The sequence below is a fragment of the Dermochelys coriacea genome, chromosome 10 (genome assembly GCF_009764565.3).
Source record: "Dermochelys coriacea isolate rDerCor1 chromosome 10, rDerCor1.pri.v4, whole genome shotgun sequence".
NCBI classification, from domain to species: Eukaryota; Metazoa; Chordata; order Testudines; family Dermochelyidae; genus Dermochelys; species Dermochelys coriacea.
This window is the reverse complement of record NC_050077.1, coordinates 33,861,595-33,877,927: the sequence shown is the minus strand read 5'-3', so window position 1 is coordinate 33,877,927 and position 16,333 is coordinate 33,861,595. Positions and strand designations below refer to the sequence as shown.

The window sequence follows — 16,333 nt, the reverse complement described above, 5'->3', positions numbered from 1 at the left end:
GAAAGTGGCCAAACTGCGGGCTCCCGTGAACCTCTGAGGCAAGCAAATCCGCCAATAAGTGTGGGACCAACCAAGGCAGAGGAGGAACTTTGTCACAACTGATGTCAGGGGTGGGATTTGGTGTGCACAGTGCGGCAGAAGAGGAGGGTGGTGGTGTTTAAAAAAAAAAAAAAAAGAGAGAGAGGGTTTATTTTTTTTCCCACCACAATGGAGGAGGTAATGCAGGCACTGATATAAGCCACGGCTGCCCATCAGGAGGCTATCCGTGTTCAGGCAGCTGCCGAACAGGAGGCAGTGCGGCTGCAGCAAGAGACTAATTGCCTGCTGATGGACCAGGCTGTTCAAGACTGTGCTAAGTTGCGGGAACTGGTAAACCAGGTAGAGGTCCTTCCAGAGCTGAACCACGGCCATGATGGGATACAAATCATGCGGGCCAGCAATTGGCTGCAGAAAATGACACGGGAGGATGATGTAGAGGCGTACCTTCTGGCCTTTGAGAGGACAGCCCTGCAAGAGGCTTGGCCCCAAGAACAGTGGTCTGGTATCGTCGCCCCATTCCTGTGTGGGGAGGCCCAGAAGGCCTACTGTGATTTGCCTGAAGAGGCTGCGGCAGACTATCCCCAGCTGAAAGCAGAGATCCTGGCCAGATCTGGGGTAATGACCACAGTGCGGGCCCAGTGATATCATGAGTGGAGGTACCAAGAAAACAAAACCCCGCGGTCCCAGTTATATGACCTCATCCATCTCGCACGAAAGTGGTTACAAACTGAGTCCCGGAGTTTGGAGGAGATACTAGAGGTTCTCAGCATCGACCGGTACATGAGAGAACTACCGCCAGACCTTCGTGCCTGGTTAAGCCAGAACGAACCCTCCACCTAAGATGGGGTTGTTGCACTGGTAGAGAGGCGAAGGACGGCAAGGGAGCTGACCCGACCAATTAAGGAAAAGGCACCCTGGGGTTAAACTAGCAGCACCAAACCCCAGAGCTCAGGCTACTGGGCAGCCAGGAGGGCCCAGGTGGAAAAAGAGAGGGGCTGAAAGCCCACCAGAGGCCACAATGAGTCTGAGCACTGAGGAGGAAGAGGATCGTGATGTTAGACTGCCCAAACCAAGAGACCGGGGAACGCCTAGGGCTCCGTACAGATGTTATGCCTGCGGAGAGTGGGGACACATAGCTTCACAGTGTCCCAATGCCGAGGAGCATATGCAGTGTAACTTGGGGAACTGGGCAGACCCATGCTCCCTCATCCACCTTGTGGGTGGGTCTCACTAACCCCACATATGTACACCAGAACAGTGAAGTAAATGGGGTAGAGACCACGGTACTGGTTGATTCGGTGAGTGCTGTCACACTTATCTTGGGGAAGCTCGTAAAGCGTAGTCGCCTGCTACAGGCTAAACGTACGGGGATAACATGCGTCCATAGGACAGTTAGTTACGACCCCACCATCCCAGTAAAAATTGAGATCCAAGGGAACACTACTGAGGTAGCAGCAGGTGTAGTCCCTAAACTTCCATACCCAGTGCTAATAGGGAGGGACTTCCCAGGGTTTGGAGACTTACTCCCAGTAGGAGAATTGGAGAAAGAAGGGACCCCTGAAGTTAGTGAGGCATCCACAGTAGACTGTCAATCCCCAGTTTTCTCTGAAATATCCCCAGATTTGCTTTCCATTCCCAGGTGGGGTAGAAAGACAAAAAAGGGAAAGAAGGGCAGCTAAGGCCTTGGGAACCTGAATACTTACCCAGAGCCAGAGGGTCGCTCTTGTAGGTAGGCGGACCCGAGCAGCTGAACAGGAGGCAGAAGCACCCGAGTCTGACCCCCACCCTAAAGCCTCTGAACCAGTAGAGGCAACAGAGATTGGCCCCCTAGAACTCGGGCAGATTAGCCCCGGAAGAGGAAATTTTGGACGGGACCAGGCTGAAGACCCAAGGTATGACAACATTAGGAAGGAGGTGATAGAAATAGATGGGGTTCAAAACCCAGGGACAAGGACACTACTTCATAATGAAGAAGGATCTCTTATACTGGGTTGCACCAGTACAGGGACAGAAGGTACAGCATATCCTAGTACCTCAAAAACACCAGAACGCTGTATCAAGTCTTGCCCATAGTCATCTTTTTGGGGGGGCATTTGGGAGTAGAGAGGACCCTGGCATGGGTCTTACGACGGTTCTTTTGGCCCAGAGTACATGAAGTACAGAGGTACTGTGTGCGTCCTGCCCAGTGTCAGCTGCACAGTCTCCATCCCCTCTTGAGGGCACCTTTAGTACCCCTTCCCATCATAGAGGTCCTCTTCGAGCGAATAGCCATGGACCTGGTGGGACCCTTGGAGAAGGCAGTGTGGAGCCACCAATACATACTTGTTGTTTTGAACTATGCTACTCGCTACCCAGAAGCTGTCCCCCTGCAGAACACGGCCTCTAAAACGATAGCCAAAGAGCTAGTGGGGATCTTTGCCCAAGTGGGGCTACCAAAGGAGATATTAACAGACCAAGGAACCCCATTTATGTCAAAGCTAATGAAGGATCTCTGTACACTGCTCCATATACATACCCTGAGGACTTCGGTCTATCATCCACAGACCGATGGGCTGGTAGAAAGGTTTAACCGAACCCTCAAGGCTATGATAAGGAAGGTGGCAAGTCGGGTTGGGAAGGATTGGGTCATCCTACTACCTTACCTTATATTCGCCATCTGGGAGGTACCTCTGGCCTCAACTGGGTTTTCCCCCTTTGAGTTATTATAGGGCGCTAGCCCCGTGGCATATTAGATATCGCAAAAGAAATCTGGAAAGAGGAACCCAATGAAGAGAGAAATACAATTGACCGTGTGTTGCAGATGCGAGACCAGATAGTCTGGGTCACCCCTATTGTACGGGAACATTTGGAAAAGCTGCAGGAGGCCCAGTGAATCCATTACAATTGCCAGACAAAAGTCCGACAGTTCCAATCGGGATCGGATGATAGTGTTGGTACCCATGGCAGAAAGCAAGCTTTTGGCCCAATGGCAGGGGACCTATGAGGTGGTTGAACCCCATGGGGGAAGTAATCTACAAGGTGCGGCAGCCAGGACGCCAAAAACAAGAACAGATTTATCACATTAACCTCTTGAAACCTTAGCACCAGCAAGAGGCATGTGTAGTGGCCCAAGAGGCCCTAATCCAGGGAAATAACCTACATGACCAGATCAGGATATCCCCTGATCTGACACCAAACCAGAATAAGGAGGTAACTGAGATGATCAGCCGGTACCAGGATGTGTTTTCAACCAAACCAGGCCGGACCACCGAAGCATATCACCACATTGTTACAGACCCTGGGGCAAAGGTAACTTTAAAACCCTACCGGGTCCCCGTGGCAGAAAGGGAGGAGATCAAGGTGGAGATAAAAAGGATGTTGGAACTGGAAGTCATAGAAGAGTCTCACAGTCAATGGTCGAGCCCGATTGTGTTGGTGCCCGAGCCCGATTGTGTTGGTGCCCAAACCCAGTTGCACCACTAGGTTTTGTAATGACTTTCACCGGCTGAACGAGATATCTAAATTTAATGCATATCCCATATCCCGTATTGATGAGTTAGTTGACCGCCTAGCCAATGCCTGATTTTTGACCACCCTTGATTTAACAAAGGAATACTGGCAGATTCCCCTTGCTAAAGAGGCGAAAGAAAAGACGGCATTCCCGACACCAGAGGGTCTGTTTCAATATACTGTTCTTCCTTTTGGACTGCATGGGGCACCTGGCACCTTCCAGTGTTTTATGGACAAGCTCCTGCAGCCCCATACCAGTTATGCAGCTGTGTACGTAGATGATGTGATTATTCACACCCCCGACTGAGAGACCCACTTGGAAAAGGTGGAAGCGGTACTGGACACGCTAAGATGGGGCCGGCCTCACAGCCAACCCAGCCAAGTGTGCTACAGGGCTAGCTGAGGCTAAATACCTTAGCTACATTGTAGGAAGGGGCATGGTCAAGCCCCAACTAAACAAACTAGAGGCTATCCAAAATTGACCCCGGCTGAATCGGAAAAAGCAAATCCGGGCATTTCTGGGTGTGGTGGGGTACTACCGGCAAGTTATTCCCCATTTCGCTACCAGAGTGAGTTCCTTATAGATTCATAGATACTAAGGTCAGAAGGGACCATTCTGATCATCTAGTCTGACCTCCTGCACAGCGCAGGCCACAGAATCTCACCCACCCACTACTATGAAAAACCTCACCTATGTCTTAGCTATTGAAGTCCTTAAATCATGGTTTAAAGACTTCAAGGAGCAGAGAAGCCTCCCTCAAGTCAATCATGCCCCATGCTACAGAGGAAGGTGAAAAACCTCTTGACAAACCTGATAAAAGCCCGAGGTCTGGACATGGTGAAGTGGACTGACGCTGCAGAGAATGCATTCACGGATCTCCAGACAGCCCTTTGCAGTAACCCTGTGCGTATAGCCCCAGACTTCAACAAAGATTCATTTTACAAACAGATACATCTGAAGTAGGATTGGGATCTGTCGTATCGCAGATGGTCGGAGATGAAGAACACCCAATCCTCTACCTCAGCAGGAAACTCCTCCCAAGAGAACAGAAGTATGCCATGGTTGAGAAAGAGTGCCTTGCTGTGAAATGGGCCATGGAAACACTATGTTATCACCTAACCGGGACGCCGGTTTACCATTGTGACCAACCATGCACCCCTCCAGTGGATGCAGTGAAATAAAGAGAAGAACACAAGGGTGACCAGATGGTTTCTGTCCCTACAACCTTTCCAATTCACCATACATCACCGGGCTAGAAGCCACCATGGCAATGCAGATGGTTTGTCACGGGTACACTGCCTGACGTCCCAGGTTGCCCAACCCCGTGGTTTTGAGCAGAGGGGGTTGATATGTGACAGGGTTGGGCCAGATGGCTACAGGAGAGTGACAGAAGGCAGATATATTTGTCCCAGGTTAAGTAGGTCCCTTTTCCCTGGGTAAGGTAACAGGGAAGGTTCCAGAACAATCAGGAACTTTCTGGAAACAATTAAGGCAGACAGGCTGATTAGAACACCTGCAGCCAATCAAGAAGCTGCTAGAATCAATTAAGGCAGGCTAATCAGGGCACTTGGGTTTTAAAAAGGAGCTCACTCCAGTTTGTGGTATCATGGGAGGAGCTGGGAGCAAGAGGTGCAAGAAGCTGAGAGTGAGAAGGCGTACTAGTGGAAGACTGAGAAGTACAAGCATTATCAGACATCAGTAGGAAGGTCCTGTGGTGAAAATAAAGAAGGTGTTGGGAGGAGGCCATGGGGAAGTAGCCCAGGGAGTCGTAGCTGTCATGCAGCTATTACAGGAGCCACTGTAGACAGTTGCAATCCACAGTGCTCTGAGCTGGAACCTGGAGTAGAGGGCAGGCCTGGGTTCCCTCCATCTCCCTAACTCGCTACTTGATACCGGAGGAGTTGAACTGGACTGTGGGTTCCACCAGAGGGGAAGGTCTCTGGCCTGTTCCCCGATCCACTAGGTGGATCAACAGAGACTGCGGGGAATTGTTCTTCCTTTTCCCCATGCTGGCCAGTGATGAGGCTAACTGAGTGAACGGCAGATTTGAGCCACGAAAGTGGCCAAACTGCGGGCTATCGTCAACCTCTGAGGCAAGCAAACCTGCCAATAAGCGCGGGACTCACCAAGGCAGAGGAGGAACTTTGTCACACCATATAAATGTCCAATCCTTCCTGGAACGTTGTTAAATTCATGACCTCAATGGCATCCTGTGGCAATGAATTCCATAGTCTAATTGCAAAGAATTGTAGAAATATAGGGCTGGAAAGGATCTTGAGAGGTCATCTAGTCCAGCCTCCTGCACTGAGGCAGGACAATGTATACCTAAGCCATCCCTGACAGGTGTTTGTCTGTTGTGTTCTTAAAAACCTGAAATGACAGGGATTCCATAACCTCCCTTGGAAGCCTATGCACGTGTGTAACTATCCTTATTGTTAGAAAGTTGTTCTTAATATCTAATCTAAATCTCTCTTGCTTCAGATTAAGCCAATTATTTTTTGTCCTATCTTCAATGGACATGAAGAAAAAGTGATCATTGTTCTCTTTTTTTATGGCCCTTAACATATTTAAAGAGTGTTATCAGGTCTCTCCACAGTCTTCAAGACTAAACATGCTCCGTTTTTTTTTAACCTTTCCTCATAGATCAAATTTTCTAAACCTTTTATTGTTTTTGTTGCTCTACTCTGGACACTCTCCAATTTATCGTTATGTTTGTTAAAGTATGAATACCCAGAACTTGATGTAGTACTCCAACTGAGGCCTTACCAGTGCTGAGTAGAACAGGACAATTACCTCCCATGTCTTACGTACAATATTCCTGTTAGTAAACCCTAGAATGATATTAGCCTTTTTTTGCAACTGGATCACATTGTTGGCTTGTATTCTCTTTGTGATCCACTATGATACAGAGATCTTTTTCAGGAGTACTACCACCTAGACAGTTATTCTCAATTTTGTACTTGTGCGTTTGATTTTTTTTTTCCCCCTCCTAAGTGTGGTACTTCGTTCTTGTCTTTATTGAATTTAAACTTGTTGATTTCAGACCACTTCTGCAATTTGTCAGGTTTGGTGACTAGGATTAGAATTCAAAAGTGCCTGCAACCTTTCCCACTTGGTATCATCCACAAATTTTATAAACCTACTCTCCACTACATTACCCAAGTCATTAATTAAAATATTGAATAGTACTAGTCCATGGACTGACCCTTTTCGGATCCTGCTATGTATGTCCACTCAATTTGACAGTAAACCATTGATAATAGCTCTTTGAGTATGGTGTCTCAACCAGTTTTGCACCCATCTTATAGTAATTTCATCTAGATCACATTTCCCTGATTTGCTTATGAGAATATCATGTGGGCCTGTGTCAAAAGCCTTACTAAAATCAAGATATGTCATGTCTACAGCTTCCACCCATCTGCAAGGCCAGTAACCAGAATGAATGATCTGTTCCTTGTTAAAAGAAAAGGAGTACTTGTGGCACCTCAGAGGCTAACAAATTTATTTGAGCATAAGCTTTCGTGAGCTGTAGCTCACGAAAGCTTATGCTCAAATAAATGTGTTAGTCTCTAAGGTGCCACAAGTACTCCTTTTCTTTTTGCGAATACAGACTAACACGGCTGCTACTCTGAAACCTATTCCTTGTTGTTCTCCTTTTTTAAAAATAGATACTATGTTTGCCTTTCTCCTGTCCTCTGGGACCTCACTCATCCTTCATGAGTTCTCAAAGATAATCACTAATGATTCTGAGATTGTTTCAATTTAAGTACCTGGGGTGCATTTCATCAGAACTTGCTGACTTGAATACAGCGAACTTGCCTAAATATTCTTTAATTAGTTCTTTCCCTATTTTGGCTTGTTTTCCTTCCCCTTTATTAATATTAATTTGGTTGAGTATTCTGAAGCAAAAATAGGAATTAAACACCTCCGCCTTCTTGATGTCATCAGTAATTAGCTCTCTTTCCCTGCTAAATAGAGGACCTATGCTTTCCTTCATCTTTCTCTTGCTCTTAATGTATTTATAAACATCATCTTATTGCCTTTTTTTGTCCCTTGCTAGGACTAACTCATTTTGTTCCTTAGCCTCTCTGATTTTGTTCCTACCTACTTGTGCAATTCTTTTGTACTGCTCCTTAGCAATTTATCATGTTTCCACTTTTTATGGGCATCCTTTTTTATTTCCATCTCCTGATGGAGCTATATTGGCTTCTTACAATTCTTCCTATCTTTCCTTGTCATCGGGATAGTTTGATGATGTGCCTTTAATATTGCATATTGTGTGAAAAAGTATTTTCTTTTATCAGTTCTGAATTATCTGCTTTTAAGTTTTGTTGAATGCCCCCTTGTTCTTATGTTGGGATAGATAAGACTTCTAATCTCATATCTCCTCTCTATTTTTCATTATTTTGTATCCTTTTATCATATTCTCCCTCCCCTCATTTATCTCCTCTCTGAGGTAAACAATCCCTTTTTTTTTTTTCAATCGCTCTTCATATGAGAGTTTTTCCAAGCTACTAACCATTCTCCTCCCTCTGCTCTGAAACTCCTCTAATCCTGCCATATCCTTTTTGCTACACATTAAGGTAGTGGTGGGCAACCTGCAGCCCATCAGGGTAATCTGATTACGGGCCACGAGACATTTTGCTGACATTGACTGTCTGGAGGCACGGCCCCCCCACAACTCCCAGTGGCCATGGTTCGCTGTTATCAGCCAGTGACGGCTGCGGAGGGCCGTGCCTGTGGACAGTCAACATCAGCAAAATGTCTTCTGGCCTGTAATCAGATTACCCTGATGGGCCGCATGCGGGCTGCAGGTTGCCCAGCACTACATTAAGGCCGTGAGCTGTTCATAATGATGCCCAGATCCTTTAGCTATGCAGATACAGTTATTTAGAACTCTGGAAGGTGTAAGTGTAGTTCAGAGTTTTATCATACAAATGTGTATTGCTTTGCATTTATCAACATTGATCTGTATCTATCATCATGTTATCCATTCACCTAGTTTGATTAGGTCTCTCTGAAGTTCCTCACAGTCTTTTCTGGACTTTACTAACCTAAATAACTTTGTGTCATCTGCAAATGTTTCTGCCTCACTGGTCACTCCCTTTTCCATACTGTTGTTAAATATATTAAAAAACACTGGACCTAGTGTGAAACAATGCAGGGAGGCACCCCATTGACAACCTTTTGCAATGATGAAAATCGACCATTTGTTTCCTGTCTCTTTTTGGTCCAGGACAGTATTTTGCCTTTCACCTCATGACTACATTGTTTCTTTAGTAGCCTCTTGTGAGGGACCTTTTCTAAATTCTTTTGAAAGTTTAAATGAATTATGTCAATTGTTTCTCCTTTATCTGCTATTTTATTGACCTGTTCAAAAATGTGATAGATTAGTGAAACATGATTTTCCTTTGCAGAAACTGAGCTGTTTAGAGCCTATTATATCATGATTTTCCAGATGCTCTTATTCTATTTTTAATTATTGTTTCAATACTGAGTGGAAAGATGAAGCCAGAGAGAGGAGGGAGGCCTTGAGGAAGCAGGGGAAAGGGAATGGTGACTAATCAGTATCCCTGTATATACAGGATTTCAGCATAATCCAGATGCTTTCCTGTTGAAGCCTTGACTTTTATATTTTCTTATTTTTGTGATTTTTTTTTAACTGTACAATCTTAACATTGCACTAACAGTTATTTGACATGTAATTTACAGCACAGATGGCAAAAATGCAGTCCAACACAATATTTCTAATGTGTTCCATTGGAGAGTATCCTGTTTATTATCTGTATTCCACCTGCAAGTCCCCTGTCATGCTGCTGATCCAGAGTCCACATTAGAGGCAAGGAGTCCTTTATGAAAAGGCCAATGAATAGAGAGCCACTTGCACTAACTTATAGGTGACATATTAAACTTTATTCTAGTGTGAAGATGACATACAATACTGTACAGTATATACAGAGTTTTAAATTGTGGACTATGACTTCTAGACCAACCAAAACAGGATTTTTAATATCCTTTGTGACAGCTTTGGGGCAGTTCTTTGGATAGAGCCAGACTCCACACAACACAGATTGAGATGGGGGTGAGTGGAGTGCAAAGTTTACCGTTGAACTCTCCCAATCCTGGGGCTGTTGTGTGCAGTCGGTTCCCCAACATAAATTAGAGCAGCCTGAGGGTTACTTTTATTTATGCTGGCTACAATAACAGCCCTGACAAGCTGAAACTACAACCAAGGATTGTTATGGCTTTAGGTTATCCCAGCTTTGGCCTTTGTACTAGCAGCCCAGGTAGTTGGCGGTGTCTATTTGTATCATTGCATGAGGTGGTAGGGCTTTCTCCAGAAGCAGGATGTACTAGCACAAAGTAGCTACACCACATTGGAGAATCTGGTTCTGAATGTGCATGGCATGTCTCATTTGTATAAATAAGCTACTATCATACATTATTATAAATCAATTCACAGGGATTAAACACAGTGCATAATAACCTATTATACTCAGTATTTCAGGTAAATATTACCCATAAAACTCTTAAGTAATAAGAACATCTGGGATTGTTCACTGGCATTCCCCTTTCTGCTCATTGTTTTCAGTTCTGCTGTTTAGTTTTCACTTAACCACACAGCAATTATTCACAATAGCATTTTGTGGCCTTACGCAGTATCCAGCTAAAGTTGCAGTATGTTGGACATCCTATCATGCAATTCTTATTGAAAGGGAATCTTGGAATATGGACAGTTTTGAGAGTCTACTTGTAGCAGTGAAAATGAGTCTGTTGTGAAATACATAATGTTCTGACGACATCTGAATATTTCTGTTTTCAATTTTTTGTCTTCTTGCAGACGTGTCCTTCATGTAGTGTTACATTTGTTCCCAACAGTGATGTCAGTATAGAGGAAGGAGCTATCCAAAATGGCTGTCAGGATGAACATAAAAACAATACCAAGGTAACTTAAGCTTTCTCACTCCTGACTCCCCTACATCAGTTTTAATAGCCTCATTTTTGTACTGGGTTCCTCCTTCAATATAACTGGCAAGCAGCAGAGCCAATTTCAGAATTCAGAATTTTTGGTCACCAAATTCTAGTCATTCTGGCCAAGATTTTCAAAAGTGACTAGTCGTTGTGCATGCCTCAATTTTGTAGTGCCCAACTTGACACTTTAGAGGACCTGATTTTCAGAAATTGCTGAGCACCTGACCTCTGAACGTCTGACTCCTTCAAAATATCTCAAGTTGGAAACCCAAAAACTGATGCAGTCAAAATCACTTTTATTAAAATATTTCAACCTCTGATGTTCTCTTCTCAGTTACACCTTTGCCTCAAATAATAGTTAGGCACAGCAGAAGCACTGTTGTATTTATTTGGATGAAATATATGACCCAACGTGTTAACATAACCCAGTCACTCTCCAATATTAAACAGTGTTAAACAAGGGTTGGGTTTTGTATACAGAGAACTCAGCCTGCTTAGTACCATGGCAAACACACCATTAAAAATCCTTTTATTAAAGATAAAGAAAAGAAGGAAGAACAGTTAAAGCATTGAAATGTGAAGTATTAGTTAAGGCTTTCATTTTAACAACATCCCTCGTTCTCTTTCCCTTAGCTGAGAGTTTTAGAAGGAAACCCCCTCTTGCTTGACAGTCTCTTAGTTTGTATCAAAGATGGTAATAACAGCTCTTGGTTAGAAGAGAAGAAGGTAGTTGAGATGGGCTATAGCTAGTCTTGTTGCTGCTGTTGTTAACGTTCGATCTTGTTTCATCTCAGGGATGTTTGGTATTTAGCTGAAGCTGGTAGGGGTTGGCAATGTCATCTGGATCCCTCTCTCTGATCTGGTCTGGTTCAGGTGATCTCTCAGAATCAGAATGATGAAGGCCCGGAGTCCCAGTGTGGGTGGCAGCCATGATGGCAAAGCTCGCCCCAGTAGCCTCCGTCTGTTCTTCCTCTTTTCCCTCTGTCTGTTCTTTTAGGACCCACAGAGGGAATGGTGGGTGGAACAGCCCACTCCACATTATTTTATCCACCAATTAGGTCTAAGTTTTGACACGCCATTAATTTCCAGACACACATTTTCTTGCTTACCTCCCATCATCTTAACACAGTCCTTGAATTACGAATCAGCACAGACATCTTTTAAGCTCAGAAAGGGCAGAATATGCAGTGAATGCAGTCTGATTTGAGCCTACTGTGTTGGGTCCAATACGCTTGTACTACAACTCCACTATTGCTCACTCTGAGGGAGTTAGAGCAGAGTGGCTACAGGAAATTCCGATTCTTCTTCTAGTGCTTGTTCATTCTTCGAGTGCTTGTCCATGTCAATTCCAATCAGGTGTGTGCACGTGCACAGTAGGTGGAAGATTTTTCCCTAGCAGCATCTGTCGGGTCAACCTGGGTGCCCCCTGGAGTTGCACCTTCATGGCGCTAAATATAAAGCCCTGCCGACCCACCGCTACCTCAGTTCCTTCTTATCACCAGTGATAGTTAGCTGGAACTTCCCTGTGCTGTTGTCTTGACAAGTGCATTTAGCAGTTTCTTACATTGTTCTCTATTAATTTTCCATTGTTCATTAATAGTTAGTAGTTGGTAGTTTGTTAGTGTTACATAAGTTTCCTTTGAGGGGAGGAGGAGGAATCCCCTCCTACACTCTCCTGATGCTGGGACATGCCGGGGTCTCCAAGCTTCAAAGCCTGCGAAGCCTGTGGCAAGAGTATGCCCAGAAGTGATCCTCACACCTCGTGTCTAAAGTGTTTAGCAGAGGGCCATCATTGTTGTGCCATTTGTAAGACCTTTTGGTCCAGGACTTTAAAAGATAGAGAGCAGTGCCTGAAGGTCCTGTTGATGGAGGCAGCACTCTGCCCCCAGTCTGACCCTGGGTCAATGGACCTTGCACCGAGTACCTCCTCCTCGGTGCAGAGTGCTCCAGCATGGTCAGCATGGGCACTGGTGCCAGGTAAGGATAAGGACTCACAGCACCGTCCCTGCTCTACTCGCGGCTCACATGCCCCATGCAGGCACCACTCGTAATCACCGGTGCCGCAAAAGAAGAAGAGGCCAGAGAGGGGTCACTCTCCCCATTCTAGGCCTAAGGAGCCTGCTACTGTTAGACCCGAGTCAGGCCACACTAGTGCTGCTCCACCGGTGACGGTCGTGTTGATTCCTGCCCACGTAGAAGGGCGGTTGAGTCCAGACCCTCCTCGCTCGCTGAGGTCAAGCCGGGAGCTGCACCTCCCTTTGACACCAGAGGCGTTTGAAGCAGCCCAAGAACTGCTTCACCTCATGGCACCGTTCTCTCCTCCCAAATGGGACAGGGCTCCTTCAAGGAGAAAGCCCACTATGATGGCCAGCTGATCTCTGACCCTTGTACGCCCTCCCCGGCACCGGAGCAGACCCAGCAACCATGCCAATTCCTGAGCCCTTGGTGCGAAAGCACAGTGCCTAGAAGTACCGCTCCCCCATGGGCATCATTTTCAGATATCTCAGAGTTGGGGTCGGGGTCGGGCTCCTCTCTGTCCCAGAGGACTAGGAGCAGACGATCCATGTCACCTCAGGACTGGCACCCTTACCTGGCACAGTGGCCCGGCCAGTGGCAGCCCCCAGTGCAGTGGTCCTTTTGGACTCCCTGGGCTTTTCATTAAAGCCAAGGTTGTAGCCAAGAGTCTCATTCCAGGGTGACGTCAGTGGCCTCGGCCTTGTTTTTCCCCCCGCCAGCACTGGCAGAGTCGGGGGTAGCCTATTATCACCCTGCACTACCATCTCGATGCCTCCAGGGGGCCCGGTACCAGTGGGGACTCCAGCGTCATCATCGACTCCAGCACTGACAGCAATTCTGGTGCTAATGGTAATTCCGACATTGAGAATGACATCAGCACCGATGGCACTTTCGGCACCAGCGGTACCTGCTTCAGTGTATGCAGTCCCTACACTGAGGGGCGTGACACCATCTCAAGGGTGTTCCTTCAGGTGGCACTTGACGAAGCAGATGCAGCCACCAGGGTTATGGCCACAGGAGTGGCTAGGAGAAGAGGCTCATGGCTCCAGGTTTCTGGCCTCCCCTATGAGATACAGCAGACCATTCAGGATCTGCCTTTTGAGGGTGAGACTTTCTTCTCAGAAAAAACTGACAAAAGACTAAACAGCCTTAAAGACTTCGGTCCTCAGGTCCCTGGGCCTCTATATGCCTTTAACGCAGCGGAGACACTTCCATCTGCAGCCTCCTCAATGGTTTGGTTATCAGAACCGCCAAGATGACTCCAAAAGGAGAAATCGGAGCGACAGGAGAAGGACGCGTCAACCCTCTGGCTAGGTCTCAGAACAATCCAAGCCATCTTCAGGGGGCAAACCGGCCTTTTGATGGTGCGGTTGACGATGGTGCACCAGAGCGAGATCTGGATCCACCCCGCCTTACCTTTTCGTCCCAACTATCCCCTTTCTACCGTGCATGGTCCCATATTACTTCAGACCGCTGGGTGCTCTGCACAGTAGAGAGTGGATACTCCATCCAATTATGTGCCCTTCCACCCCGCTTCCTCTTCCCTCTTCAGGGACCCCTCTCATGAGCAACTCCTTATACAGGAGGTTCACTCGCTCCTATCACTGGGGCAGTGGAAGAGATTCCTCAGGAGCAGAAGGGCAAGGGCTTCTATTCCCGGTATGTCCTAATACCGAAAGCCAAAGGTGGCCTCAGACCCATCTTGGACCTGCAAGAACTCAAGTTCGTTAAGAAACTCAAGTTTTGCATGGTCTCTTTGGCCTCCCTTCGCTGGATCCAGCAGACTGATATGCTGCCCTTGACTTGAAGGATGCGTATTTTCATATTTCAGTTACTCAGCCCCACAGAAAGTACCTCAGGTTTGTGGTGAACAATACCCACTACCAATTCACAGTCCTTCTGTTCAGCCTGTCAGCAGCACCTCAAGTCTTCACCAAGTGCATGACAGTCGTCGCCGCATTCCTGCGCAGGCACTAGGTACAGGTGTTTCCGTATCTCGATGACTGGCTGATCAAGGGCCTCTCAAGGACCCAAGTGGAAGCTCAAGTCAGATCAGAGTCACCTTCAACAACCTGGGTCTCCTTCTAAACGAAGCAAAATCAACTCTGTCCCCTGTCCAGAGGATAGAGTCTATAGAGGCAGTACTGTGGACTTGACCCAAGCCACGGAATACCTACCGGAAGCAAGGTTTCAGGCCCAGACAGAAATAATTCGAGGCATCAGACAGTTTCCCACCACCACAGCAAGGAACTGCCTGAAGCTTCTCGGTCACATAGCTGCCTGTACCTAGATGGTGCAGCATGCCAGACTCAGGCTTCGACCCCTTCAGTCGTGGCTGTGTCAGTGTATCACCCAGTCTGGGAAAGCTTGGACAGGATCGTGACCTTGTCTCGCCCAGTACTCGACTCCCTCCTGTGTTGGCTCGACCCTCAGGAGGTATGCTCAGGGGTCCCCTTCACCAGTCCACAGCCATCTCTCTCGCTAGTGACAGATGCATCAGACTTGGGGTGGGGAGCTCATCTGGGAGACCGTAAGACCCAAGGTCTCTGGTTTCATGCAGACCTAGCTCCGCACATCAACAACAGAGAGTTGAAAGCAGTGCTGTGGGACTTCTGTGTGGAACATTCAATACACCTGCAAGCGGGCTGCTCAGTGTTTGCTAACCCTATGGTCATCCAATTTCTAAAAGGACTTGACAGACTGTACCCTAACGTCTGTCTGGGACCTCAACCTGGTCCTCTCTAGGCTCATGGAACCACCCTTTGGACCACTGGCGACATGCTCCGTGCTCTACCTCTCTTACAAGGTGGTGTTCCTAGTAGCGATAACCTTGGCCAGGAGGGTGTCTGAGCTCAAGGACCTAACATCAGACCCTCCCTACACCATGTTCTATAAGGACACGGTTCAGCTCAGGCCTCACCCTGCTTTCCTTCCAAAGGTTGTGTCACAGTTTCACATCAACCAGGACATCTTTCTCCTGGTATTCTACCCTAAGCTGCACTCCATTGTCAGGGGGCAGAGACTTCACTCACTGGACGCCCACAGGGCGCTAGCCTTTTACATCGAGAGAATGAAGCCGTTCAGAAAATCAGTGCAGTTATTCGTGGCAGTGACGGACAGAATGAAAGGTCTGCCTGTGTCATTACAACGCATTTCGTCATGGATCATGTCCTGCATTCGTGAGTGCTACAATCTGATGGGGGTTACCGCACCCCCAATCACTGTGCACTCTACCAGGGTGCAGGCTTCATCAGCAGTATTCCTGGCGCAGGTCCCCACTCAGGAAATCTGCAGAGTAGCGACGTGGTCCTCCATCCACACTTTCACCACGCACTGTGCGATTACCCAGCAGGCCAAAGACGATACGGCCTTTGGACGAGCAGTGCTCCAATCAGTGGAAGACTCCGACTTTACCTCCTGAATTTAGGCTTGTGAGTCACCTGATTGGAATTGACATGAACAAGCACTCGAAGAAGAAAAAACGGTTACTCACCTTTTCGTAACTGTTGTTCTTCGAGATGTATTGTCCACCCTCCTACCACTCTGTCGGAGTTGCCAGCAAGAAGAAACTGAAGGGGTGGTGGGTTGGCGGGGCTGTATACTGAGCACCACGAAGGCACAACTCCAGGGGGTGCCCAGGCCGACCCGATGAATGCTGCTAGGGAATAATCTTCCGGCTACCGTGCACATGCTCATGCACACACCTGATTGGAAGGGGCATGAACAACACATCTTGAAGAACAACGGTTATGAGAAGGTAACCATTTTTTCCAGTGCAGGCTTCAGAACATCAGGAGGCAGTTACTTAAAAAGAAA

At 47.0% G+C, this 16,333-nt stretch overlaps 1 protein-coding gene across 3 annotated transcripts in view; it reads left to right on the top strand.

Annotated features, from left to right (window-relative positions):
* ADCY9 (adenylate cyclase 9) overlaps positions 1-16,333 on the top strand; it is a 193,110-nt gene that overhangs the window by 110,201 nt on the left and 66,576 nt on the right. For all 3 annotated transcript variants that reach the window (XM_038419131.2, XM_038419130.2, XM_043493204.1), the window contains one exon: positions 10,371-10,475. In XM_038419131.2, the coding sequence (XP_038275059.1) occupies positions 10,371-10,475 (105 nt within the window). The remainder of the gene's footprint in view (positions 1-10,370; positions 10,476-16,333) is intronic.